At 42.0% G+C, this 26,456-nt stretch overlaps 1 protein-coding gene across 1 annotated transcript in view; it reads right to left on the bottom strand.

Moving 5' to 3' along the window:
- The window catches only part of ctnna2 (catenin (cadherin-associated protein), alpha 2), a 509,795-nt gene that overhangs the window by 77,876 nt on the left and 405,463 nt on the right, over nt 1–26,456 (bottom strand). Inside the window, exon 9 of the mRNA XM_073841829.1 lies at nt 11,280–11,432. Coding sequence (XP_073697930.1) covers nt 11,280–11,432 — 153 coding nt within the window. The remainder of the gene's footprint in view (nt 1–11,279; nt 11,433–26,456) is intronic.

Raw genomic sequence — 26,456 nt, 5'->3', positions numbered from 1 at the left:
TTTATTCTTGGTGCTGTTCGCTTTCGCACGGCAAAGTCACACGCAAGTAAAATGTCCTCTCATTGGTCGCAGTACTACGGTTTATTTTTGGGGATTCCTTAGCTGTCATCCGTCAAGAGGGTACAACAGCTTTTTAGGCTTATTGTTGCATTTTCTGTAGCTGTCGTTATATTAATTTTCAATTCTGATTATAAAATGAAAATGTGCGCTTTGATTTTGAATAACGAAGATGTGCCCACACACAGACATTCACAGGTTCATTTTAAAAGGTAACGCAAACATGATTAAAGCTACTGTTTTTCACTGAACTGTAATTTCCCATTATACATTGTGATATAGCCTGATTCGTTGGTCCTTTGAATCCGATTGCTTTCTCACTGCATCCAAACCGCTCTAGAGTTTGTTTTTAATCGAGCCGGACCGATAGTTTTGGGGCAGATCCGAGTGTGATTGCTGTATTCACATATGCCCAAATGAACCGAGCTAAGGGGGTAAACGCGCCAGGTTCCGAAACCAAGTGTCAGGTGTGAAAGCACCCCGAAAAGATTGGTCTTGGTCCGCTTCCAAATGAACTCTGGTGTGGTTTGAATGAATAATGAACGCAACACGGACCTAATACTTCTAAACTTATTAAAAACAGGATGTAATGATAAGATGCGACACTATGATACATAATTTGACGGCACAGAATGAGTGGCGTATCCACAATAAAATAAAGAGGGCAAACATGGAGCAACGACGAAGTACAGTGCCTTTTATGAGCTCTTTGTCAGTTTGCATCACTACTACAACGTACCCCTATGTTTTTAAGTTCGGTATGTTTAGGTTCGTCATTTTTAAGTAATGCATTATTAACAAATAAGTCGTTTAGGCATTGTCAGTGGTTCATAAGATCATTTAGAAAGTGTAAGTAAATGATATATAAACTATTTAAAAGTACATTTATACATATTATTTAGACATATAGTAATAGTGTGTTAATAAATGCTTTATTATTCACAGTAGTTGGTATCAAAGTCAAGGTAACAGTATCATTATCGTTATCGTTATCGAACATTTTTGAACGATGCCCAGCCCTGAAATCCTGAAACTAACAGCAATGTTAAAAGCACCACAGAATCACAGTCTTTATAGTTTTTGCCGCACAAACGGCCAAACAAATTGCTTATTCAAGTGGACAGTTCACTCAAAAAACATATTATTTATTCACCCTACCTTTTTATTTGTGGAGCACAACATTTTGAACAATGTTTCAACTTCTTTTTTAAATCAAATTCAATGTGCAAAACAACACTGGAGCCCATTAACTTTCATTTTCAAAGCATATTCTTTTGTGTTCCACAGAATGAAAAGCATATAGTTTTGGAACAACATAACGGATGAACTATCCCTTAAGCCATCTCTGCACATTAAAGCGGGATATGAGAAAGCATTTTAACATTAAAAAATGACATGTTTCACCTTCAAAGCCAAACACATTTGTATTAACCTTTGCTAAGGCTAGTAAAACACAACAGTGTAACTCAAGCAAACATGATCTGCTAAAAGCAGCCGTTGTGGAGGATGATCTAAAGTCAGCAGAAACAATGAATGCATGTAAATACAGTATGAGCAACATAATATAAGATTTTCCAAAGGAAGAGATGTACAGGTCAGTGAGTCAGAGTGCGTGAAACAAAGTTTATATCACTGCACTGCTTTTCCCATTGACAGTTGACATATGTGTGTGGGATGGCGCGTTTGAGTTTTTGTGCGTCAGTTCATATGTGTGTGTGAGACAAAGAGAGACAGAAAGGGAGTGATACAATAAACGTGTGTCAACAGGTTCACATTAATAACCTACATCTCAGCTGTGCTACAGTTCTGCAAATAATTTAACAACCGTTTAAACTGGCAGTTCTTTTATAGTGCAATGCATTACAGGAATATAGAACAAAAGACACTAGAACCAGACACTCTTGCAGTCATATATAGTCTTCATGGTGAATATGAGAAAGTATTATTTAAAATGTACTAAAATCATTAACATTTACAGTTAAGTGAATGTAAGAATGGCTCTCTGAAGAGATAAGGCCTACCTCAAACTCCCATTTACTAGCTTGTATTTTTCACAGGATGAAATCATTGTAACATTATTGCTATACAAATTAAATATAATCCATATTCATATTCATATTCATATTCATATCCCTGTTCTGTTGCTATTGATTGCAAGAGAAAGAGAGGGAGATTTTTTACAGCAGTACAGACATTGCATCAGTGTAGAGCCACGACACGTGACCTCTATTTCATCAGGCTCCTTGACCCCGGCAGGAAACAGTGACTATTGATCGGCTGGAGAAACGGACATGAGCTGCTTGGCTGTTCTTTATTCTGAGATCATACCAGTAAGGGAACATTTTATTTGATGAAGTCAGGGAACGGCAGTCCCTTCAGGTCGACTCTGTGTGTGTGTTCCTGACCTAGCCATGCTTTAGGGACAAATTTGCAGAAAAATGTCCCGGAATGTAGTTAAATATGACAAAACTCATTTTGAGGACGTCCTCAGAGGGAAAAGAGGAGGATAAATAATATATATTTATACACACACTACAGTGCAAAAGTTGAGGGTCTGTTGAGGCCTGTTTTATTGTATTTATTTTATTTTATTTAAAAAAAAAATACTTTTATTTATCAAAAGCGACGGCAAAGAAGAACACACAATTTAATGTTCTTTTGAACCTATTCATCAGAGAATCCTAAAAAACGTCTCGGGTTACGTATGTAACCTTAGTTCCCTGAGGGAACGAGACGCCGCGTCTGGAAACGCTATGGGGAACGCCATTGGCGGGCCGCACTCTGAATCATGTCTAACAACCAATGAAATGACGGGAGTGACGTCACAGGCGCGGTGACGTCATCGACCGGGAAGTATAAAGCACGTGCGTTTGAAGCCCGCGGCAGCTCTTTAAGGAATGAAGCGAGCGCCGCAGGGTGCGGGAATTATGGTCCGAGACGCGGCGTCTCGTTCCCTCAGGGAACTAAGGTTACATACGTAACCCGAGACGTTCCCTTCCGGGAACTCGAGCCGCGTCTGGAAACGCTATGGGGAACGAGACTACCAACGCCCCCATAATTTCCACACCTTGCGCTGTGTCAGGAAAAACAAGGTGGAAAGAGAAGGAGCCCTTGTCTAGCATTCCGCGGACAAGAAGGCCCTGTGGTCCTCGGCCCTCGGGCACACGAGGATAGGTAGTCTTCCTCTGTCTGGTCGCCAGCCAGAGCGAGAGGTACTCGGCGGCCCTCAGGCACACGCAGAGTCTTAGTCCGTTGTCTGGGAACAGCCAGCACGAGAGGGACTGAAATGACCATTGTCTGTACGGACAAGTGGGAGAGATCCTCGGTCCTCGGACCCACGAGGATAGTAAGATCGACCTCAGGAGTATTCCTCGGCCCTCGGGCTCACGAGGAAAGGGTAGTCCTTTGTCTGGGGTTCTGCCAGAACAAGAGGGACCCAAGGCTCGGCCTGGTGCTCTGCCAGGACGCGAGAAGATAAGCCTTTGTCAAGCCTAAGCGGACAAGAGGGCACTGCAGCATCCCGGCCCTCAGGCACACGGGAAGAGCAGTATGGGCCTCCGCCTGGTAGCCAGCCAGTGTGGGAGGCACTCCTCGGCCCTCAGGCAGACGAGGAGTCTTAATCCTTGGTCTGGGAAGAGCCAGAACCAGAGGGATCGAATTACGCCCAGTCTGGTAGTCTTGCCAGAACGTGGGGAAGATAAACCCTTGTCTAGTGTTCTACGGACAGGAGGGTGATAGGATCCTCGGCCCTCGGGCTCACGAGGATGAAGTTCTCAACCTTCGCTACACATTGATAGGTGCAGAGGGAGAAATGGACCTCAGCCAGGTGGTCCACCTCTGTCTGGTCGCCAGCCAGAGCGAGAGGTCCTCCTCGGCTCTCGAGCTCACGAGGAGAAGGTAGTCCATTGTCTGGGGTACTGCCAGAGCAAGAGGGACTCAAGGCTCGGCCTGGTGCTCCGCCAGGACGCGAGAAGATAAGCCTTTGTCTAGCCTAAGCGGACAACAGGACACTGCGCTCCCCGGCCCTCGGGCACACGGGGAGGACAGTATGGGCCTCTGCCTGGTAGCCAGCCAGAGCATGAGGCACTCCTCGGCCTTATTGAAGGCAGACGAGGAGTCTTAGTCCGTGGTCTGGAGAAAGCCAGAAACCAGAGGGACCGAACTACACTCGGTCTGGTGGTCTTGCCAGAACACGAGGAAGATAAACCATTGTCTAGTATTCTACGGACAAGAGGGTGACAAGATCCTCGGCCCTCAGGCTCACGAGGATAGGGTTCTCGACCTTTGCTTGACATTGATAAGTGCAGAGGGAGAAGTGGACCTCAGCCAGGTGGTCCGCCTCTGTCTGGTCGCCAGCCAGAGCGAGAGGTACTCCTCGGCCCTCGGGCTCACGAGGAGAGGGTAGTCCATTGTCTGGGGTACTGCCAGAGCAAGAGGGACTCAAGGCTCGGCCTGGTGCTCCGCCAGGACGCGAGAAGATAAGCCTTTGTCTAGCCTAAGCGGACAACAGGACACTGCGCTCCCCGGCCCTCGGGCACACGGGGAGGACAGTATGGGCCTCTGCCTGGTAGCCAGCCAGAGCATGAGGCACTCCTCGGCCTTATTGAAGGCAGACGAGGAGTCTTAGTCCGTGGTCTGGAGAAAGCCAGAAACCAGAGGGACCGAATTACACTCGGTCTGGTGAATTTGCCAGAACGCGAGGGAAATGGACCATTGTCTAGCATTCCGCGGACAAGAGGGTTGTAAGATGCTCGAAGCGGAGCTTCTGGAGAGCGGAGGTTCCGTAGAGTATTCTCCGAAAAGGGAGGAAATCTCAACGCTCAATCCGACAGCTCTTAAGAGTGGAGGTCTCAAATAACCCTTCCGTGAGGGGAGACCTTGACTACACTCACGCTAGTAACGAGGGTAAGAGCAGACCTTCTACTTGGCTTACGTAGTTAGTGCAAGGGGCACTCCTCGGCCCTCGGGCACACGAGGAGTCTTAGTCCGTTGTCTGGGAAGGGCCAGAACAAGAGGGACCGAACTATACTTACCTTAGCCTTGCTGAGTCGTAAGCCAAGAGAGAGGTACTCCTCGGCCCTCAGGCACTCAAGGAGTCTTAGTCCTTTGTCTGCGAATACGCCAGAGCAAGAGGGACTAGATGAATTCGGCCTGGTAATCTTGCCAGGGCTTGAGAGAAACAACCTTTGTCTAGCTTTCTACTGACAAGAGGTGACATGATCCCCGGCCCTCAGGCCCACGGGGAATAGTAGTCCTTTGTCTGGAGTTTGCCAGCACACGAGGGACTAGGACAAATGGTATTGTGATCCTCGGCCCTCAGGCACACGAGGATCCAATGGCGATTAACGACTTCTCTTCTTTTAATTAAAAGAATGCGCCTTGAGAAGTCTCCTCCTGGCTAGGGAGATGGCTGATTTCTTTTGGCTTATTCTAGTACTAGACGCGGAGCTTCTGGAGAACGGGGGATTCTCTAAATGAGAGGAAATCTCAACGCTCGATCCGACAGCTCTTAAGAGTGGAGGTCTCAGATAACCCTTCCGTGAGGGGAGACCTAGCTACACTCACGCTAAGAAGTACTGGAAGCGGAGCTTCTGGGGAGCGGAGGCTTCATAAACGACTCTCTACAGTGAGAGGAGGCTTGCTAACGCTCAACCCTATGAGAAGCTCTTAGGAGTGAAGGTCTCAAACATGAACCCTTTTGTGAGGGGAGACCTGACCAAACCCACGCTTGTAAGTACAGAAGCGGAGCCTCTGGAGAACGGAGGCCTCATATAAGAGTCTCTACAATGAGAGGAGGCCTGGCAACGCTCGATCCATCAGCTCTTACGCTTGGTGGCTTCGAGGTCAATTCCTGACGACGTCAGGGGCGAGGACCAACCCGCAGCGTTGCAAATGTCCTGAATGGGGACACTTTGCCGTCAGAGCTTTCTCGAGGCAGACAGCCTCAGTAGGAGTAAGTCTTGGCTCCCCATGGAGTTGGGAGACCAGAGGGCTTGGACGTAGTAGGAATAGCATCCGTGCTTCATCTACTGACAGCTCTGATCGTGCCACATGCTTTCTTTTGTGGCCGTATGAGTCCAGTGCTCACACTGGACAAATATACTTCCCATGAGTCGTACTCCATAGGATGGAGCTAATAGAGGCTTGAGACCCCTCGGGGTCTCAACCTAAGTGCACCACCAAGGAAACCATGTCGACAAGCCTCCACGAGGGGCGTGGTAGGCCAAAGCCGCCACGAACACCCTCAGGGTGGAGTGAGCTGGTTTTGTGGACAGGAAAGTTTGCGGGGACTCTAGTACTGTACAAAAGGGCAGTAACTGGGTCTGGATGGTGTTCGTGACACCATGAAGCAAACAAGTTCCACTTAAGGTTTCCTCGTAGAGGGAGCTCTGGAAAGGAGCAGGGTCTCAACAACCTCGGTTGGGAGACCTGAGTCTATGAGTAGCGCCCCCCCGGGGGCCATGACTTTCCATCTCTCCATGTGGGGGTAGCGAACCGCGCCCCCAGCCTGAGAGGGGAGGTCCGAGACCATGGTCGGACTAGCCGAGTCGATGCCGGCATGCTCTTTCCAGGGCTCCAGGGTGCACAGCGATCGGGAGAATGCGTATGGACGCAGCTATGGCCACGTCTGTGCTTATGGCGTCCAGTCCGTACGCTAGAATTCTCGACCGTCGAGGAAACGTGTGACCAGGGGATTTTGCCCACTAACCGGTTCTGCTTTATCAGGTGGAGTGGGTTAGTCCTGCGGACAGTGAGACTGCAGAGACTCCAGTACTGTACCGAGCGGGCAGTAAACTGGGTCAAACTGGTGTGGGTTACACCGTGCAGTCGACCACTTCCTTATACGGGGAGCTCTGGAGTGAGGGATGGTCTCGGCAACCTTAATTGAGATACCGGCCTCTATGAGGTGTGCCCCCTCGGGGGTCACACCTGTTCCAGAACTCCCGGGAGCAGAGCGATCGGGGAAAGGGCGTACAGACGAGGCCTCGGCCACATCTGTACCATAGCGTCCAGTGCTGTTTTAGGAACTGGAGGCATTAGAGAGTACCAGAGGGGACATTGCGATATCTTTTGAGTCGCAAGGAGGTCCACTGAACCTGGACAAACACTCTCCAGATTTGCTTCTTGTACCTTCTAGGTGAAGCATGTATTCCCCGGGCCTCGGCCCCTGCCTCAGCAGGACGTCTGCTCCCATGTCCAGAGATACTGGACTGCTCTCAGTGGCTGAGCGGCCACTCATGACCGCTCCCCATCCAGTGAGGGAAGCGTCCGTCGCTAGTGTGATACGGCGACACGGAGCTCCCAGAACTGGGCCCTGAGAGAGGAACCAGGGATTTTTCCACATGGCCAAGGCACGTAGGCAACGCCGCGTGACCTTGATCTTGCGAAATGGGTTTCCCCTCGGGGAGAACCCCCTGGTTTTGAGCCACCACTGTAGTGGCTTCATGTGCAGCAGTCCAAAGGGTATCACGTTGGATGCAGCTGCCATAAGGCCTAACAGTACTTGGAACTGTTTGACAGTGAGTGACTGGCCTAGCTTGACCGCATTCGCTGCAGTGGGGATCGACTCGGTCCGAGCAGGAGACATTCGTGCCTGCCTCGTGGTCGAATCCCACACCACGCCTAAGTAGTCTCAATTTGCGTTGAGTCTCAACCCTAATCCTTTCATGTGAGCGAGAACGACACCTCGGTGTTGAAACGCTAACTGCACTGAGCTGGCTATTTTTAGGATAAGCCAGTTGTCTATGTAGTTGAGTATGCGGATGTCCTGGGGTCACAAAGGAGCCAGAGCAGCATCCACACACTTTGTGAAAGTACGGGGAGAGAGAGCTAGGCCGAAAGGAAGTACCCTGAATTGGTAAGCTTTGCCCCTAAAAGCGAACCTAAGGAACTTCCAGTGTTAAGGAAGGATGGAGACGTGAAAGTATGCGTCTTTTAGATCTATCGTGACAAACCAGTCCTAGGACCTGATTTGTGACACTATCTGCTTGATAGTGAGCATTCTGAACTTCAGTTTCTTTACTGAGCGGTTCAGTTGCCTGAGATCTAATATGGGCCGGAGCCCGCCATCCTTTTGGGAACTATGAAGTACCGGCTGTAGAACCCGGATTCTCTACCTTGAGGAGGGACCACCTCGATGGCCTCCTTCCTTAAGAGAGTTTCTACTTCTCGTTCCATTACCAGACCCTGCTCGGGGCTCATTAGAGTTGGGAATACCCCGCTGAAAGGTGGCGGCTTTGCGCCGAACTGAATGCAGTAACCTTTCTCTACAGTGCGCAGGACCCATGTGGAGATATTCGGCAGTAGTTTCCACGCTGCCAGAAAATCTACTTAGGGAACCAGTCTCTCGAGACTGGCTTCTGGATTTGTTTGAGGGACTAGATCAGGGACCTGTAACAGCGTGCTGGCAGGATAATCCTGAACTAGTTTCTCTGAAGACCCCCGTGGGGGTTGCGAACTCCCTAGGACCGCTAGAGAATGATGTTCGCGGGAGATTGTCGCGCCCTATAATACTGGCGGGTTTTACCGACATATCTCCTGAGGGCCCTAGAAGATGTGGTCACCGTATTTTTTCTATGGTGCACCACAAATCTCCCTGAGAGGGGCTGCCCTCATCGGCCCTATATATGTGTGTACACATGTATTTTTATGAAAGTCGGGGCCGTTAGGTCGAGAAGTATTGCTAACCCCGCCCTCTAGGTGTCACCGGAGGAAAACGGGCTGCAATGCTCCTATTATGAGCCTCTGTGTGAGGAGCTGGAACACGACTGGGGTTATTTTTCCCGTCAAGAATCCCAGGACGTGTATATTTGCTGATCAAGCCTGAAATTTTTTATTTTAGGCGGCTTGGAAAGCAAAGACGGAGCCTTCAAGGATGATGCCAGACTGGGTGACAGATAGCAGATAGCGTCTGTCCAACCCGTGGTATCATCTTAGCTTTCTAGCTTGAGAAGGACAGAAAGCTCCGTTTGGAAGTGCTGACTTAGTCCGCAGGAAGCAAAACGTTTGCTTTTCTGCGGCTCATAGTTGCTTAATTAGCTAATGCATTAGTCAGCACAACCACCAGCTCATCATACTGAGGCGATCAGGGGGGGCGGTTGAATACTTTTGACAACGCACTTCACATCGACCTCCTCGGAGGAAGATATGGAAAGCGCTGAAAACCTTTCCTGGAGGGAAGTAACCGCATTGCGGGCTTCCTATCCAGCATAAGGTTTACCGATCCACGAGATAGGAGAGGAGATAGGGTATTTTTCAACACCCGTCTGCCATCCTTCTAATGGATCGAGCCGCGATCCCAGCGAGTGCAGCAGCCGCTCCGCATCGCGGCAGCGGAGCCAGACCCGCGGGAAACGCTGGCGAAAGCTCCCTCCTCGAAGAGAGCCTTCCGTGGAGCACCCGCAGTGGAGAAATTTATGCTCACACTGTGGACAGTCAGCCTTTTCGAGGGCTGACTGTGTGTGCTCTACACACAAGCAGACTAAACAGACTGTGTTTCACTATCTATTTAGCTGCTTGAACCGCCTAAATTAAAACTTTCTTTCTTTCCCCCTTGGTTGCATTTTAAGTGGTCATACGGCTCAAATAAAAGCCGTGCAAACTGGCACGAAAAAACAGCAGCATGACCGGGACAGACACAGACACAGAGCGCTCTCGCTGAATGACAAAAGCTGCCGCGGGCTTCAAACGCACGTGCTTTATACTTCCCGGTCGATGACGTCACCGCGCCTGTGACGTCACTCCCGTCATTTCATTGGTTGTTAGACATGATTCAGAGTGCGGCCCGCCAATGGCGTTCCCCATAGCGTTTCCAGACGCGGCTCGAGTTCCCGGAAGGGAACTGATCACGGTTTTAGAAAAAAAACAAAACAAAACAAAAAAAACAAGCAGAACAAAAGTTTTTGATGGTGATAATGCATCAAAAACATAATACATAAAATATATTAGAAGTACAAAAAAGTATTTTACTGTATTTTTATATACAAAAAGTCCAGACTTGGTGAGCATAAGAAGAAAAAAAAAAAAAACGGCCTCAAACTTGAGAACCATTTATAGATGCTACATTATTTAATATGGGATAACATTATAACTGCTCCCTATTTAGAGGCAAATGATATGACCAAAATCTTGGCTACCAAAATGCAGAAATCCAATCTAAAAAACAGGTTTTGTCAATATACCAAAACGTTTCAAATCGATACCATATACATTTCCCAAAATTGCACAAAAAGCCTGTTACTAAATTTGTCAGCCTTTAAACATTAATATTCTAGTAGGTCAGTTAAATCATGCTGCTACAAGACCTTCAAGGTCCCCTACCACATAACACAAAAATACGTCACAGTAATAAATCTTTCATAAAAGTTTTGAAGGTAATTGCATGTGATAATATCCATATTTTGAAGTCCAGTTGAAGCACATTAATAGTAAATATATTATGGAATTTTTGCTTAAAACTTAAGCCATCTAAAAGCACTGGGAACTGCTCTCTCAGACTGGTTACATTATTGATATCATGCTCAAAATTGAGTGCTGAACCCAGTGTTTCAAAGTCAAAACCAGATTGCTCCTTAAGCTCTTCTTTAGGAAAGCAAGCATCTAGAAGCCACTCACAGGCTTCGACGGCAAACAGATTATTTCACATTTTCGTGGACTCATGATAAACTATGAAACAGTGTACTTTATATAGCTAGGAAAATGGATGCTAAAGCTAAAGAAAGTGTGAGAACATGTCAGGATTTATCTGTTTTACTCAGAAGTGACTCTTTAATGCTTTTGAAAAGTTCAGTTCAGTATAAGTTATATGCCCTTTTACACTGTTGACATATCAACCTCTAACACCAACCTTCAGATAAGCGTCTATTTCCCATTCAGCCATTTTACCTCAGTCACCATATTGCTCTTTGATAATGGGAATGAACTGCATCTTTGAAGTCGAGTCACGAGAGATATTAAAGAGGGAAAAAACTGTTAAAGCCATTCCCTGGTGTCATTCCCTCTCTGTGATCCGAATCCATGTGATCAAACACAAATTTGTCATTACAGAATTGAGCTCCACTGCATCATATTCCGCCATTAAATTGCCTTGGCTTGGCGGATGACTTCCTAAAGGCCACCTCGTGCTCTGACTGATAGTGGCCTGCGGTGCCCCAGATAAGAATCATCTGCTCGGGCTGAATGAGATGAGGGAGTTGAGTGAGGGGGTGTTATACGTTACTCACCTCCACCAGCTTGTTGGCGTGTTCGCGGAAGACCTGCGCATACTCCTTAACCTCTTTCTCGTTACCGCTCTTGGCCGCCTCTATCAGCACCAGCAGAGGCACGTTGGTCTCCAGGAAAGAGTCAGATATGTGGTCCATAACAGCCTTCCTTAGCTAGGAGAAAAGAGAGAGAGAGAGCAGGGATCAGCTGATGTCCTACATAAACTGTCCTGCACTTGAACTTGTACTTGGAGCTCAGACTGTAGGGCATTTACAAGCGGAAAACTCCAGGTTTAACACTTTTCCTAATGGAGAGCTTAAGTGTGTTCTGGCGTTAAAAACAGCTAGATGGAGCGCAACGGGATTGAACAGAAGGTGCGTTTATAGGTGCATCAGCTCCAATACACCATTATGTAAACACTCGATACACTTGAGATGCTTCAAGAGGGTCTGTAATACCTGGAGTAAGGCACCGTTCACATCCATCTAAATGGCAGTTTTTCCCTGGAAGCGTGTGATTTGAAATCTGCCAATTCCTTATGGTATGCAGAACTTTTTGAACCAATTAAAAGAGCTGTAAATGTCTGCTGGCAAATTTTCAAACCCTTTACCAGCATCTATTCTTAAAGGAGACCTATTATCCCTCTTTTTACAATATGTAATATAAGTCTCATGTGTCCCCCAGAATGTGTCTGTTACGTGTACCCTGCACATCATTTATTATATCATTTTGAAAATGGCTATTTTGAGTGGAAGCAGAAACACTGTTTTCATGCATGCCTCTTTAAAGGCAAATAAGTTGTGACTCCCTGCCCCCTTTTCCAGAATAAGGCTGTGCTTGTACAGCTCGTGCCTCAGATACTCAGCCAAAAAACATCTGTTTGGTTTTCATTATCATGTCTATTGTGCTAAAATCATGTTTTTTTTTTTTTTATCATATTAGTTTAAATTTCTGATATACGGTTTTCTGAGTGCACACATCTGAAGCATGCACACAGAAAGCTGCTGTCACACAGCATTTGAGAGGTCGAGCTAGTGCAAGACGAGCATTTGTTGTAAAAAGTATACTAATTTGTATTATTCTTAGAAAAAGGCCAATTGTTTTGCTAGTAAAGACCCTTATTCCTGAGTTGGGATAATAAGTCCACTATATGGAGAAAAATCCTGGATTGTTTTTTTTTCCCCAAAACCTTAATTTCAAATATAGACATGCAATTTATTTCCAAGCTGTTTACCTTCACAGACATAACCCACCATTTTTGTAACTCCTGTGTGTTTTTAACATAAACTGTGGGTGGAAACATGCTGATTATGGGGCAGTAATGTTATAATAAGATTCCCTTCTTATGTCACGGGGGGAGCAAAATCTTACGAAAGTTACTGGGTTGTCCTTTTTTTTATGTTTTCTGGGTTGGTAGATGCACTTGGAACCCGATTATTGAACTTAAACATGGAAAATGCCTGATTTTTTTGATGATATGTCAACTTAAAAAAAGAACCTAAAGTCATATTTCCACCAAGAATGGTTCAAACCGATTGTCGAAAAGCGGCTACTATATTGTAATAAAAAACAGATTTTCATTTTATAAAATAAGACTACTTTTGGCATGAGAATATTTAGGCATAGCAAGAGAGCAAACGTGCAAATTCTACAGTAGCTAAAAAGAAAACAGCAGACAAGGAAGGAATAGTAAACAACTTAAGGTTAAGTGCCTTGCTTAGGGGCACAATGCTAAAAGCTCACGGCTTGCTAATTGCAGTGATCAAGCTAGCAACCTTTGGGTCACCAGCCCTGAGCATAAGCCAGCTTCACATCAACCTTAAACACACAAGCATGCATTTTGCCTCAAGGTAAGAGAAAAGCTTAAAATATCTCTTGAAACAGGATATGCAATTATCAACAAGATTACCATTAGTGTACTTATAAAACAGATTGTAGCTAAACAATCATTGTTATATAACTGCCGGTTTTAGTTTAGCAGAACCATATCATCAGCAACATTCACAATTATATGCTGAGGAAACATTGGCCGCTAATCTAACGGGGCAGTAGGTAGAGTCTTACGACGCATGTCCTCTAATGGATGATGGGAAACAGTCCTAACAAGCAATAATTATCATTCAGTGAGGCATGCACATATCTTAACCAATTAAAAACCCTGTGCTAGGCCATGGTGGGCAGACAGTAATGATAAATTATGGCTAAAGGCGACGCATAATCCATCACTGGCAAGAAACTTGGCCAGTCAGAACTTGAGACTTAAGACGCCCTTAAAGGGGACATGTCACAGAAAACAGGATTTGCGGTTTCTCCGTTCAAAAATCCTAATAATCTGCACAAAATGAAATATATGTGTGGATTTGAGGTTGCATTTACACATCAGTAATCATCATGTGAACTTCTGAAAAATGTATGTTTACAGCTTTTTGTTAACAAAAATGACTGAATGCACATTCAGTAGGAAACAGTCCGATGAAAAATGATTTAAAAATATTGGTGAAAGAAAACATGTTTTTGTTGAAAGAAACCTTGACGAAGTCAATAACTGCCACAAAAAGTGAAATACGTCTCCTCTCTTTGGCATGTAAGAAGTTTAAGGCCACGCTGGGCTATGGAACAGGCCATGAAACCAGTGCCAAGCATGAGGACGTCATCTTTTCAATCAATGTGCAGCACTCGGTGGAGGAGTTCTTGGCCATCTGAGCATGAAATTCAGAAAACAGAGCACACTCTGTAGGTAATGATCCTTCTCCCCGTGTGCCGATGATTTAATTGAAATGTTTTAATGAACCTTGGCGCTCTGTCTCTAATAACCTCTGGTAAAGGATGTGTGCTTGTCTTCGTAATGGTTTGGGTACGACCCCAGGGAAAATGAAATAGAAAAATAGTGACCAAAATGTATCATTTTTCTGCTTATACTGAGAAAAAAAAACCTACTAGAGTGTACACGAGTCGAGTCATGTTGTGCATAAAAAATGAGCCACATAAAAAAAGGACAGTGGCGTACTAGTATTTGAATATATTAATAATCTTAAACTGGGACTTAGTCTGACGGCATTTCATCTCCCCCACCCCTTCTCAAAATTAATTTTTCAGTTCTCACGGAGCTTGAGAGCAAGTGATCTGTCTCTGCTTTTTTATTAAGATTATTTAAGCCATAATTATTTTCCTTCGACATCGACCATGACATTTTAGGGTCAGTTCCGTTTGCATCTTATCATCATTATGCCAGTGAGATTAATTTCTGTTTACTGGGAAAATCTAATTTTCAGGTTGCGGACCTTTAAACCTTTATTTAATATACTGCATGTTGCAAATGTGGCAACATGTTAAATCAAACATGGTATTCCCTCGTTGTTAAAAGCTTGTTAAATGTTCCAATAGCATTGGCAAGACAACAAGCACAGCCCACAGTGAGGCCCCTCATGTCTAATGTCTTTTTCAAAGAGGGAATTGAAGTTATAGTCATGTAATCTCAGGACTAAATTGGAAAAAAAGCTTGACGAATGGAGTGCTCCGCCGACTCCTCGCAGACTACAAAAACAGCAAGCCAAAAATTGGAAACACTGAGGAGAGGAAGTGCTTTGCTTTAAATTGCTCTGAGGGACTGAAAAAATGGAAATCTTGTGATCCTACCTGTCATCTTCCCCTTTCTGTCTTTCTGCCTTTTTTCCCAATTTCTCCCTAATCCTTTGTTCTCTTCATCCATGTGGCACTGAAGCGCCAGTTAAAAAAAATCAGCATAGCAAACTCAATCAAGTCAAATTCAGACAGAAACAAAGACAAAATAAGGAAGAAAGCATCCACTTTGCCGAGCCAAAAAGACAAATCTTTTAATGTTGCAAATTGGGGGGGATCTTAAGAGACGAGATTAGCCTGTGTTTGCTAATTTCACTTACAAACAGGACAGTGTATTTTTAAGGATTAACCACCTGCTACAACATAAAAAACAAATGCCACCGAGAACGAAAGTCAAATCGGCAGTGTAATTTACTCAGTTTAAGTCTCAGAACAAAGCTGACAGATGTTTTATTTCTTAATCTGAGAAAACAAGAGCAGTTCATTACGCTGTTGATTTACTCCCACATTCTCCACCAATTTCATTTTTTAAAAGAATTCACTTCTGAAAAACTTGGTAATGGATATTATTTCTGCTTTTACAACTGAGAGACCAAAACATTTTGATTTTAACATTTACGAAAACAACTTTGACTGTCAGTCTTAAAATTTAGATTCTCTGCAGACAGCGACAGAATCTTTGGGTCAAGGGCTCGATGTTTCTTATTAAAATGTCAAGGGCAATCACAGGATAGACATGCTTCTGTACCTGGTTAGCAGAAAAGGCAGCCAATACAAATCAGAATGAAGTAACAGCACGGATTTAGTATTAACAATGACATCTGGAGAGGAAAGGGGGCGGAGGGAAAGAAACAGAGTGAGTGGAGATGTGCTGTTTGATCTTCCTGTCATGTCTGTAAATGAGTCTGATAGCAAAGCTCCCTCCCCTTCAATGATCACCGCAGAGGTCTTAGGGCCGAGAAGAGGAAGCCAAAGAAATGATTTTCTTGCTCTGGAGAGATGGCATTTAGGTTAAAGCTTTAGCATTGATTCGAATGTTTTTGCTCCTGGCTAAACTGAAAGGTACATCCCTGTGTGCTGTCTCAGAAAGCCACTTCGATGAATAATTATATAAAAGATATAATGAATTTAGCAACCTAATGTCTTTTATGTTTAATTATTTTTTAATTTCCTGATAATTTATTAATCCCCATGTGAAATCAAGGTTCTTGAGGAAAACATTCCAGGATTTGTCTCCATAGAGTGGACTTTCTCCATATAATGGGCACTACATGATCCCAAATGAGGAATAAGGGTCTTTACTAGCAAAACGATTGGCCATTTTCTAAGAATAATACAAATGTATATACTTTTTAACCATAAATGCTTGTCTTGCACTAGCTCGACCTCACGCATAGCATAATCAAGTGTTTACAAAGCAAATGTGCAAAGAAAGTCAAACAGCCTTTACAAAAAAAAGGTAAAATAAAAAAGTTGAACGATTTTGAAGTTGGAGGAGAAAACAAGATGGAGTTTTTCACACTACCCTACCTTTTGAACTGAAAGTATATAGACAAAGAACTAACCACACATGACTTTTCCAATGTGATTACACAAAGAGTGAAGATATGCATGCATATCGAACATTTGTGGTTGTAAAGTATATACATTTATTTTTATTTTTTTTTTAAGAAAATGACCAATTGTTTCACTAGATAAGACACTTATTCCTCTTATAAGATCGTGTAGAGCCCTTTGAAGCTGCACTGAAACTGCAATTTGGATCTTCAACCAGTTTGCCACCACTGAAGTCCATTATATGAAGAAAATTCCTGGAATGTGTTCCTCAAAAAAAACCTAATTTCTTTGCAACTGAAGAAAGAAAGACTTGAGCATTCTGGAAGTGAACTTCTCCTTTAAATGTACATGAAATTAAACATATTATCACCACTAAACTTCAACAGACTGTAGAGCAAGTATAGACATGATTCAGCCATGAAACAAAGCACAACACTTTATCCAAAACAAAAATCGATGCTTGACATCACCCGAAGGTTTTAAATTTCTATAGCTCATTGAAATTATATACGCAATACAAGTTACAATGTATTATAAGAAGGGTAACTCTAATGGGAGTACTGACTAAAAAGCTGTCCCTTACATAACACATTCCACATAACAGCACTCACACAACAGATAGGTTCCATCTCTCATAGAGAATCACATAACACTCGAGTCAATGCACACATCTATGAGCGGACGCTGTGGCAGTGTGACAATTGACAATTTCTTGAAATAGAAATAAGAAAGCAGAAAAGACAGGCTGTGGGAAGGTGTTTCTAGACTGTTGATGAGTGCAGCAGAAGAGTCGGTGTGCACACGGGTTTATCAACTGCTCCTGTTATCATACTCCACTATGACAGACTGAGGTACCACTGTACCCTGATCCCTGATCGTGAGGGCCTACTGAGGACTTTATCAGCGAGTAGGAGCTCTGTACTTCCAGACTGAGTCCCACTGCCTGCATTAATGTATTGCCCACTGACTTCAGCCTCGACTGCGCTGCAATGCAGGGCTTTTTTTTTATAAGGAAAAACGGGGAGTGGCGCCTCTCTGGGGCTCTCGCTTTCTGTGACATTGACTACATTTGTGTCAGTACGAATCCGACTGCTGTACTGGATCTTAAATTCTGCAATGTGCTTTTTGTTTAAGTATTTCTTCACAAAAGATTCCTTAATATTCCCTTGTGTAAACATTCCCCCCAGGGGTCTTCAACAGGGGGTCTGCGGTAGTTCTGTGGGGGGTCTGACAGTTATTGTGTGAGGCAAAAAAAAAAAAAAACAGTAACCAAAAATACAAAAATGAAGTTAACTTCAGCTGTAGCTAATGTTCAGTTAAATGTTTCATTGTCCTTCCAACATAAAAAAAAATATGTTCAAGTAACTGACTCTGTATATTAAAGTGTCCCTATATATGCCATTCTACAATAGTATGCATGCAAGCTCAAACAACGCTTTTGTTTTATCAAAATATGCATTTAATATCACTTCACTTCTTTTTCCAGCGATTCCCCAAAGATTTGTTCAAAGCTGTTCAAAGATTCAGTTTTTCTAAACCTCTCCTTTCCACAAGCCTACTATTGTACACTTTCTGCTTTACAATTTTGCGGATAGTTTACATTCACATACAGCTACATTACACACTCCATGAAAGGCTATATTCAAAATTTAATGTTTTTTTTTTTTTCAATGGATTTGCAATCTATGTATCATAAAACAGTATGCAAGCTGATTCGCATGGTGTTATGTGCATGTTATTAAAGACCATGCTTAAAATGCAACACTCAATTTTCCATTCTCCATCTCTATCCACCAGTGCCTGAAAAGAGTTATCCTACAACGTATGCATGAACATAATTGCAAAAGCAGTTGAAAAAAAATAATACATAGCAGCTATTCACAATCTGATCTTTTTTCCCAACTGAAGTGTTTACATGATAGCTTTTCATTCCAACTGAGCTAGAAATACCATTAAAAAATTCGGAATAAGTGAGAAATTCAAGAGCACTCCTGTAGCATAAACAAAAACTAAATAAAAATGACGCAATCAACGCCAAGGTCATGGGTTTGATTCCCAGGTATTGCATTAACTGATGAAATTAATACCTTGAATGCAATGCAAATTGCTTTGGATAAAAGCATTTTCCAAGTGCATAAATGTAAATCAGATATTTTCATTTAGTAGTAGGAAGCATTAAACGGATCAAAATCGGCAATAAAGACATTTATAATGTTACAAAACCTTTCAGTTTCCAAATAAACACTGTTCTTTTGAACTTCAAACAGTAATACTATTTCACAATATTACTTTTCTCTGTATTTTTTAATAAATAAATAAATCCTATGTGAGAACTTATTTTAAAAACATTAAAAGAATCTTCCTGTCCCCAAACTTTAGGAAGGTAGTGTAACTGATGTTGTGGGATTTCATAAATAGCTATTGACAAGTCCACTGAAGTGCTTTGAAACACGCAGTGTTATTCTATGTGTTGACATCATTTCAGCTAAAACAGGAAAACAGGGCGGGACATATCAAGCAGTCCAGCCCCCCTTTTTAAAATAGCCAATAGCGTTTTGCTTATATCAGCTTGTTAAAGCCACAACTGATAGTGTATGATGGCAACATTCTCACCCATAATGCTATAAAATACAGCATTCTGCGTAGAATTCAAATAGTTTTGATAAGTTTTGTGGTCTGCGCTGATTTACGCATATGATCCACTCCATGCTATCATGTCTTTGTATTTGCAGAATGTGTGAAATCAGACTTCATTCGCCCCAACGGAAAGCATATTTACACTGTCTGAACTGTTATCTATCCCCTATATAGTGCACTACGTGCCATTCACTGTACAGAAAATACTAATTCTGTGAACAAGTGACACATTGGATTCTAGAGAGCATTTGATTGGACAGAAATCTTGATGAGACAAAGTCATTAATCCATATTGGTGGATGTTAGAGACTGTAACTTTTGAATACTTATATCTCCTAAATGCAAATTTTGTCATCTTTTTGGAGCACACTAGCTTATAGATATCCTTAAGGCAAACATATTCATACTGAAAGCCAGAACATTTTATTTTTTTATTTCATGGGGACTTTTTAAACATTTCACTGGAACTGCTTCTGAATACAGCACAAAGGTTCAAAGCCAATGGCTTTGTAAAAATGTTGCATATCACTGCACCCGTATATGCTGAAATTGTACGCCGCACAAAAGAAAAAAAAAAACACTGAGCTTATCATATACACATGTCAGTGTTAAGATACTTATGTAGATTCCTGGGAATTGCACAGAATGACATGTAAAAATGTCAAAACATGCATACAGTACACGCTGTGCACAAGAAATCCCCTTTAAGTTTTAAGAAATGGCTGCCATATTCTGTACAGTAGTAGCCTAGCAGTTCACAGCGCTGAGGGAACCCGAACTCTCCAGACTGCAGACATCACTCAGAGCAATTGTTTAAAGTTGAAACAATTTCTGCTTGAGAATTTCATAAATGTGGGAAATGTACAACTGATTTAGAAGTGTTAAAACTGAGCTCTACTTTGAAAAAGCGGTTTTAGTTTGAGAGCAGGCAAGATTTATGAGCCTTTCTCTGTGTGTCTGTCTCTGGGAGAATTTCTTAGATGTAGATTAAGAGTAGCTGTCAGCTAAACACTTCCAAAGAAGTCAAAGCGGCTGCGGTAACAAGACGCTGTCAGAACAGCAGTCAGATGCCAACACTTTCATAAGGTCACAAAAACAAGCCATATGCCAATAGCAATAATTACACATATTCACACAGTAAATAATACAAATACAAAAGTGTTGTTTATTTCCGGAATAACAAAATATTTCGTCATCTTTTTATAGTATGAGCAAACTCAAAATTGCTTCAATTTGCGATTCACAAAATGGATCCCCATTGAGAGCAATTGTAAGGGAGAGAGAGAGAGAGCTTGCTTAAGCATATGTTCAGAGAAGTGTTGTTCACTAGAGGAGCATCCTGGAGTAAGCTATCCGTCAACAGAGAGCTGGGAGGGAGGACTTGACAGACACATTTATTAGGAATAGGATGACAGATGACACATAGCTCAAAGTGGTGTAAAGGGATGTGTGTGTGGGGACTGCTAATTGCGTAAGAACGGATATTTAAGAGTATTAGTTCAGTGGAGTACGTTCCCACACCTCCGGTATTATTCATCCAGTTTCTAAACAGCTGAAAGGCTGAACCTCAGATGTTTTCTCTCTTTGTGTTCTGCTTATGCTGGTATTCTTGTTATTATTTTTATTCTCCATTTCTCTCTCTCTCTGTAGTGATCAGTGGCAGAGCATTATGGGAGCTCAAGCACTCGGTGACATCTAAGAGGTGTGCCTCTGGGGGAGAGGTCTGACAAATGCTGGGTTTAGTTCCGTGACTGGCCCCATGACTGCTGAATTACTCCACTAGGAGGTCCACTAGCTTAGAGAACAACCTGTGACTGTGGATAACCAAAGACTGACGTGATACGATTTCTTTCTTTCTGGTCATGTAAAAAAATAGCATAGAACCAATAAAGTAGTTAAACTGTGATGTGAGCACTTCGTGTGTAGTCATACAGCATGTTTCTGTTAGATTTGGCACATGGATATTCTTCTGAAGTACTGGATGGAATCGCGGAATCCAGTCAGAAAAATGGAATTTACTGCATAATGCTGAATGTCATGAAATTTGCCAAATTTTGGATGAATAAATCAAAATAAGCATTTTATTTTAACTATCATATCATATACAAACAGAAACCTAATGGTCAACATGGCAATCCGTCAAAATAAAAGTTTGGTTTAACTTGAAACTGTGACAGAAATATGACTAAATGTAACAGTATTTCTGAAAAAGAAGAGAAAGAAATAAAATAATAAAACCATTCATAAGGGTCTTTTTTTTAAATGAGATTTATACATCTTTTCATTGATGTATGATTTGTTAGGATAGAACAATATTTGGCTGAGATTATTTTAAAATCTGGAATCTGAGGGTAAAAAAAAAAAAAAATCAAATATTGAGAAAATTGCCTTTAAAGTTGTCCAAATGAAGTTCTTAGCAATGCATATTACTAATCAGAAATTGAGTTTTAATATACTTACGGTAGAATAATTAATATTTCGGAACAAGATCTTTATTTAATATCCTAATGATTTGAAAAATTGATCATTTTGACCCATACAATGTATTGTTGGCTATTGATACAAATATACCCATGCTACTTATGACTGGTTTTGTGGTCTAAGGTCACAATCAATTAATTAGAGATGTTTTTGATTATAACATTTTAATGAAACCATTACAATGAAATCTAGAAAATTATTGCAAAACACAGAATTTGGTAAAAATAAAACTAAATTTGAGAGAGAGAGAGAGAGAGTATTAAAAAGTATTTTATAGGGCCTTAAAAATTTAATTTTGTTCAACTTTTAATAAATTGCTGTTAAATTGTGTACGTTTCATGATTTCAAATAATTAGTCATGCTATCTATCTATATTAAATTTGTCGCACTGATATGTGTTTAACCAAGTGTAAAAAACATTTATTTTAAAAATAACTTTTAAATTAATATGCAACCACACTCTAAATTTAACCTTGAAACTAGTCTGCACAGAATAATAACAACAGTAAAACAATAAAATAAAATCACCATATCCCTTGGACTTGGCAAGAAGACTTCATTACAGACTGCCCAACAAGCCCCAGGGGTTTAACCAGTTGAAGCATTAAGTTTTTTTTCTTTTCTTTTCAATTTATTTATTAAATATAACATTAAGTGACCATTGTTTATAATTTGTATTTAAATTGGAAGTAATGCAGGTAGAGGTAAAAAATAAATAAGTAAATAAATAAATAAATAAATGATCACATTAGTGCTAGTATGTGATCCTTATCCTGCAGTTTGTTTACGCTTCACCTATGCGGGGGTGCCAGAATCCCCATCACTTACAGCACTTATTGCCAGTGGCTAATATTAAATATCCAAATTCTGTTGACTTCATTCAGACTATAATTTGCTATAGTTTAGTACTTTATATAATTTCAAACAGGTATGTTTTATTAGCCTCTGAACTATTGAGTGAGAATCCTTTCTTAAGGCAACAGTTTGACACATGAATTTTAATAAGTAATGGCACTATTACATTTATAAAGTCTGTCTTTCAACATCAGCACAGAATAATTAATATTCATAATCTCTGCCATCTCTGTAGTGACGTCACTACTCATCCATTTTCTGCATCGCTCCCCACTCTAAAACTCCTTCCACTGCAGAAAGTGCACGTTTGGAGGTTTAAGCTCCTCGGGGAATGAGCCATAAGTTCACCCGTCTACCCTTGAGCAAGGCTCCAAACACTAGCTAGCTCCAGGGAGACTGTCCCTGTAATAAGTTTGCTCTAAGTCACTTTGTATAAAAGCGTCTGCTAAATGGGTACCATCACAGAACCATGGTACCACCACAGTAGGCAAACACATGCTTTTATCCAAAGTGCTTGAAGTACACTCATTACAGAGACAGTCCCCTTGGAGCAACCTAAGTGTCTTGCTAAAGGGCACAATGGTGATAGTTCATGGATCGCCTGTTGCAGTGTTCAAACTAGTAACTTTCTGATTACAAGCCCAGAGCCAATATGCCATCTATTTATAAAAAAAAGAAAAAGAAAAGACAACTAAGAGAGTGTGGGAATCATAAGTTGTCCTCTGCGCAATGCGGAAGGAGACACAAGTGCTCAGGAGGCTAAAGGCAATGGAAGACTCTTTTGAGGTTAATCTCTACTGTATATATGAACTAGTCTAATCTGTTCTGCGGCACTATTGATGGATCTGATAGCGATGCTAATGCATTAGTCAGAGCTCTCACTGCAGGGCTGAAGTTGCATAGTTATTCTACACATGCCTGCGTAGCATAAAGACCTGCTTATGCATTTATGCAAAGCAGCATGGTGGACAGTACTCTGTCTTGGTTTCTCTTTCTCAAAACACTCAAATTAGAATAAAGAAAGATGTTACCACAATTACCATATCTGTACACTGTGAATGTTTTTACTGTGAAGCTTTTTTCTTTTTTTTTTTTGTACCTCTGTGTGAAAATTAATTAATTTAATACACAAATATTTGCAGGTCATGCTACCAACATATCACCTCATACAAAACAAATGAATTATTTGCTAATTAGTTACTTACACAGGCAATCACACATCAGTAGTCAAACCATATGCTAATTACTTAAGCAACTCAAGAGGAAATAATACATGCATATATATGTTTCTTTGTCTGTCTAAAACTTTCCCATTAGTAAAATCAATAGTTCACCCAAAAATGAAGATTACCCCATGATTTACTTTCCCTTAATCCATTCTAGGTGTATATGACTTTCTTCTTTCAGACAAATACAGTCAGAGTTATATTAAAAAATGTCTTGGCTCTTCCAAGATTTATAAAGTGGATAGTTGGTAGTGGTCAAGATTTAGAAGTCCAATAAAGTGCATCCATCCATCATAAAAAGTGTTCCACACAGTTCTGGGGGGTTAATAAATACCTTCTGAAGCCAAGTTACGCATTTGTATAAAAATATCCATATTTACATCTCTACAATCCGTAATCTCTAGCTTTCGCTAACTATCATACATGCATTGATGGGAGACATAGTGTAAGCTACAGTGAGAATATGCTAGTCTCGTGAGAACAAGGTTTTGCTTACAGCAAAGGAAAACAAGTGTCCTCTTGGATTATATTAAAATCCTCCAACATTTTTCTTTACAAATCCTTGTTTTGTGTTTTGTATTTCAATTGCATGACAAGTCTTTTGTTTTGTTCTCTTCTCTGTGTTTCCATGTTCATCACCTTGTTTGCCTACGTCTTACATCATCTGCTGAAACGCCACTCTTTCCTGAACATCTGTATGACAGCTAGCAGATGCTAGAGATTACGGTTTCTAAAGTAGTAAATATGGATATATTTTGTGCACTTTCCACGTTGGTGGTCGTTGGCTCCAGAGTAGTTTGTATGGCAGTCGAGCAATGTCTATTTGACACACATTCCTAAACCACTGCAAGTGTCTTTTCTGTATCACCTCCTCGATTGTGGATTGGTTGCTGCATTGTCGATGTACAGTTTCGTTCTGGAGCCGGTCGAGCCGAGATATGCCCAAGATTTGCCTGAGGCATTGCATTTGAAAGACCTCCAGTTTGTTGATTTCCATCTTCAGAAGGGTCCAAGTCTCTGATCCATAGGATCTCTGAATAGGATCAGAATGACTAGGGTCTGGAGAAGGCGCATTTTGGTCTCAATCATGATATTGGCCTTCTTCCGCAAGCACCACTTAGTAACACTGCTGCTGTGGGTTTGGATTATCTTCATAAACACCTTGCCTACCCTTCTTGAAGACAGGAACAGTCATAGCCTTTTTCCAGGTTGATGGAATGATCTTAGATTGCCAAACGAGCCAGATTAGTAGGTGGAGATGATTGATCAGAACACCTCCGTACAGCAAGGCGGTATGACATCAGCTGGAAGGCCAATACACTTCTTGTTGTCCGGTTGTCCACCATCTTTTCTCCCCTCCAGAGTAAAACACCATCGTTTTCTTTTAAACTGGGTTTGTAGACAGTTGTTGTTCTGGATTTGATAAGTCGAAGTTCAAATAATGCTGTGATCGAGATCTTGCACGTCAGCAGCCCTTTGCGATGATCTCCTTTTGACCATCATACTGCCATTATAAATCCCAGAAGAACCATGAAATTTTTTATATAATCCGATTGTATTTGCTGAAAGAATAAAGTCATATACACCTAGGATGGCTTGAGGGTGAGTAAATCTATCTATTTATCTATCTACAAAAAAAAACAAAACAAAAAAAAACATAAATACATACTGAACCTAAACTGTAAAAATGTATTACAAAACAGACTAAGCAGCAAGGGCAATGGGAAAATCAACCAGCGCTTCTCTGCAGCGTCTGCTCTCGTGAACAGGGCTCGCCATTATTGCTTGATTTGCACTGGTCGGGGTGGTATATTCTCTTGCCAGGTAGACAGTAATAACTCAAAGTCGGCTGCCACAGACACTCGGATGTTCCCCCGGTGAGACTGATTTGATGAGATGGCGATGCCTCCATTCATTTGACTGAGGGGCCTGAAAAGCCCTGAGCGGATCACAGAGGTTCGCATTTCATATCTTCAGTGACTGAGCCATGAGAAGGAAATGCATTTACTCGTGTACACACACACACACACACACAAACCATGTCATAACCAGCTCATACATCTACCCAGATCCATACATGCAAATGTACGCAAATATCACATGTTCCCCAGCGTGCCATCCAGGTTGTTTTGCGTTCTACATGGGCGAGCTGTGCATCAGTTAACCCCAGGAAACCCCTGTGCTTGTGCCTCAATGGCTCAATGCATCATCTTCCCGCAATCAACTAATAAAAACCTAATAACAGTTTGTAATTCATTTTGATTGAATTGGGGTGTTTTGCCGTTATAAAGCCTGTGGCGGATGTTCTGTGAGGTCGGTAAACAACATCACAATCACAGCAGGTGAGTGTTGCTCATAGATCACTGCCTGAAATTAAAATACGTAATGAGAACATCCAACATATGTGCATGGATTTCACATCGAAGGCATCAACAGCTTGGTCCGCAACTCGCCTAGAATCCTCCTTGATCCCTTGGCAAGTTTCTTCCAGGATCTTAAATCCCATTAAAGTGATTAAAAAGTAATTTGTTTTGTGATGAGATTCTAGCGACATGTTGTTAAGGTGAGAGGTGGTTTATCAGATGCAAGAGCATATGGAGCTCACCAGCAGTGGAAACAGGAAGTGATCAGCCGGAATTGCCAGGAGATGACTCCGGAGCGGAGTAAGCTGGGGTAAATCAGGGCTATCAAACACTTTTCATTTCCTTTAAACCACTTTACTGTACCATAAAATCTCCATGTATCCGTGAGGGAAACATCTTGCCCCGCCTCAGACCATGATAGATAATGAAATAAATGTCTTAAGAGGATTAAAAATGCTTGGCCTGGCAAATCTGTAAACAGCCGGTTTCCTCATCCGAC

The sequence above is a fragment of the Garra rufa genome, chromosome 6, assembly GCF_049309525.1.
Source record: "Garra rufa chromosome 6, GarRuf1.0, whole genome shotgun sequence".
NCBI lineage: Eukaryota > Metazoa > Chordata > Actinopteri > Cypriniformes > Cyprinidae > Garra > Garra rufa.
Note: the sequence above shows the minus strand (reverse complement) of the source record. Positions and strands in the feature narration are given on the sequence as shown.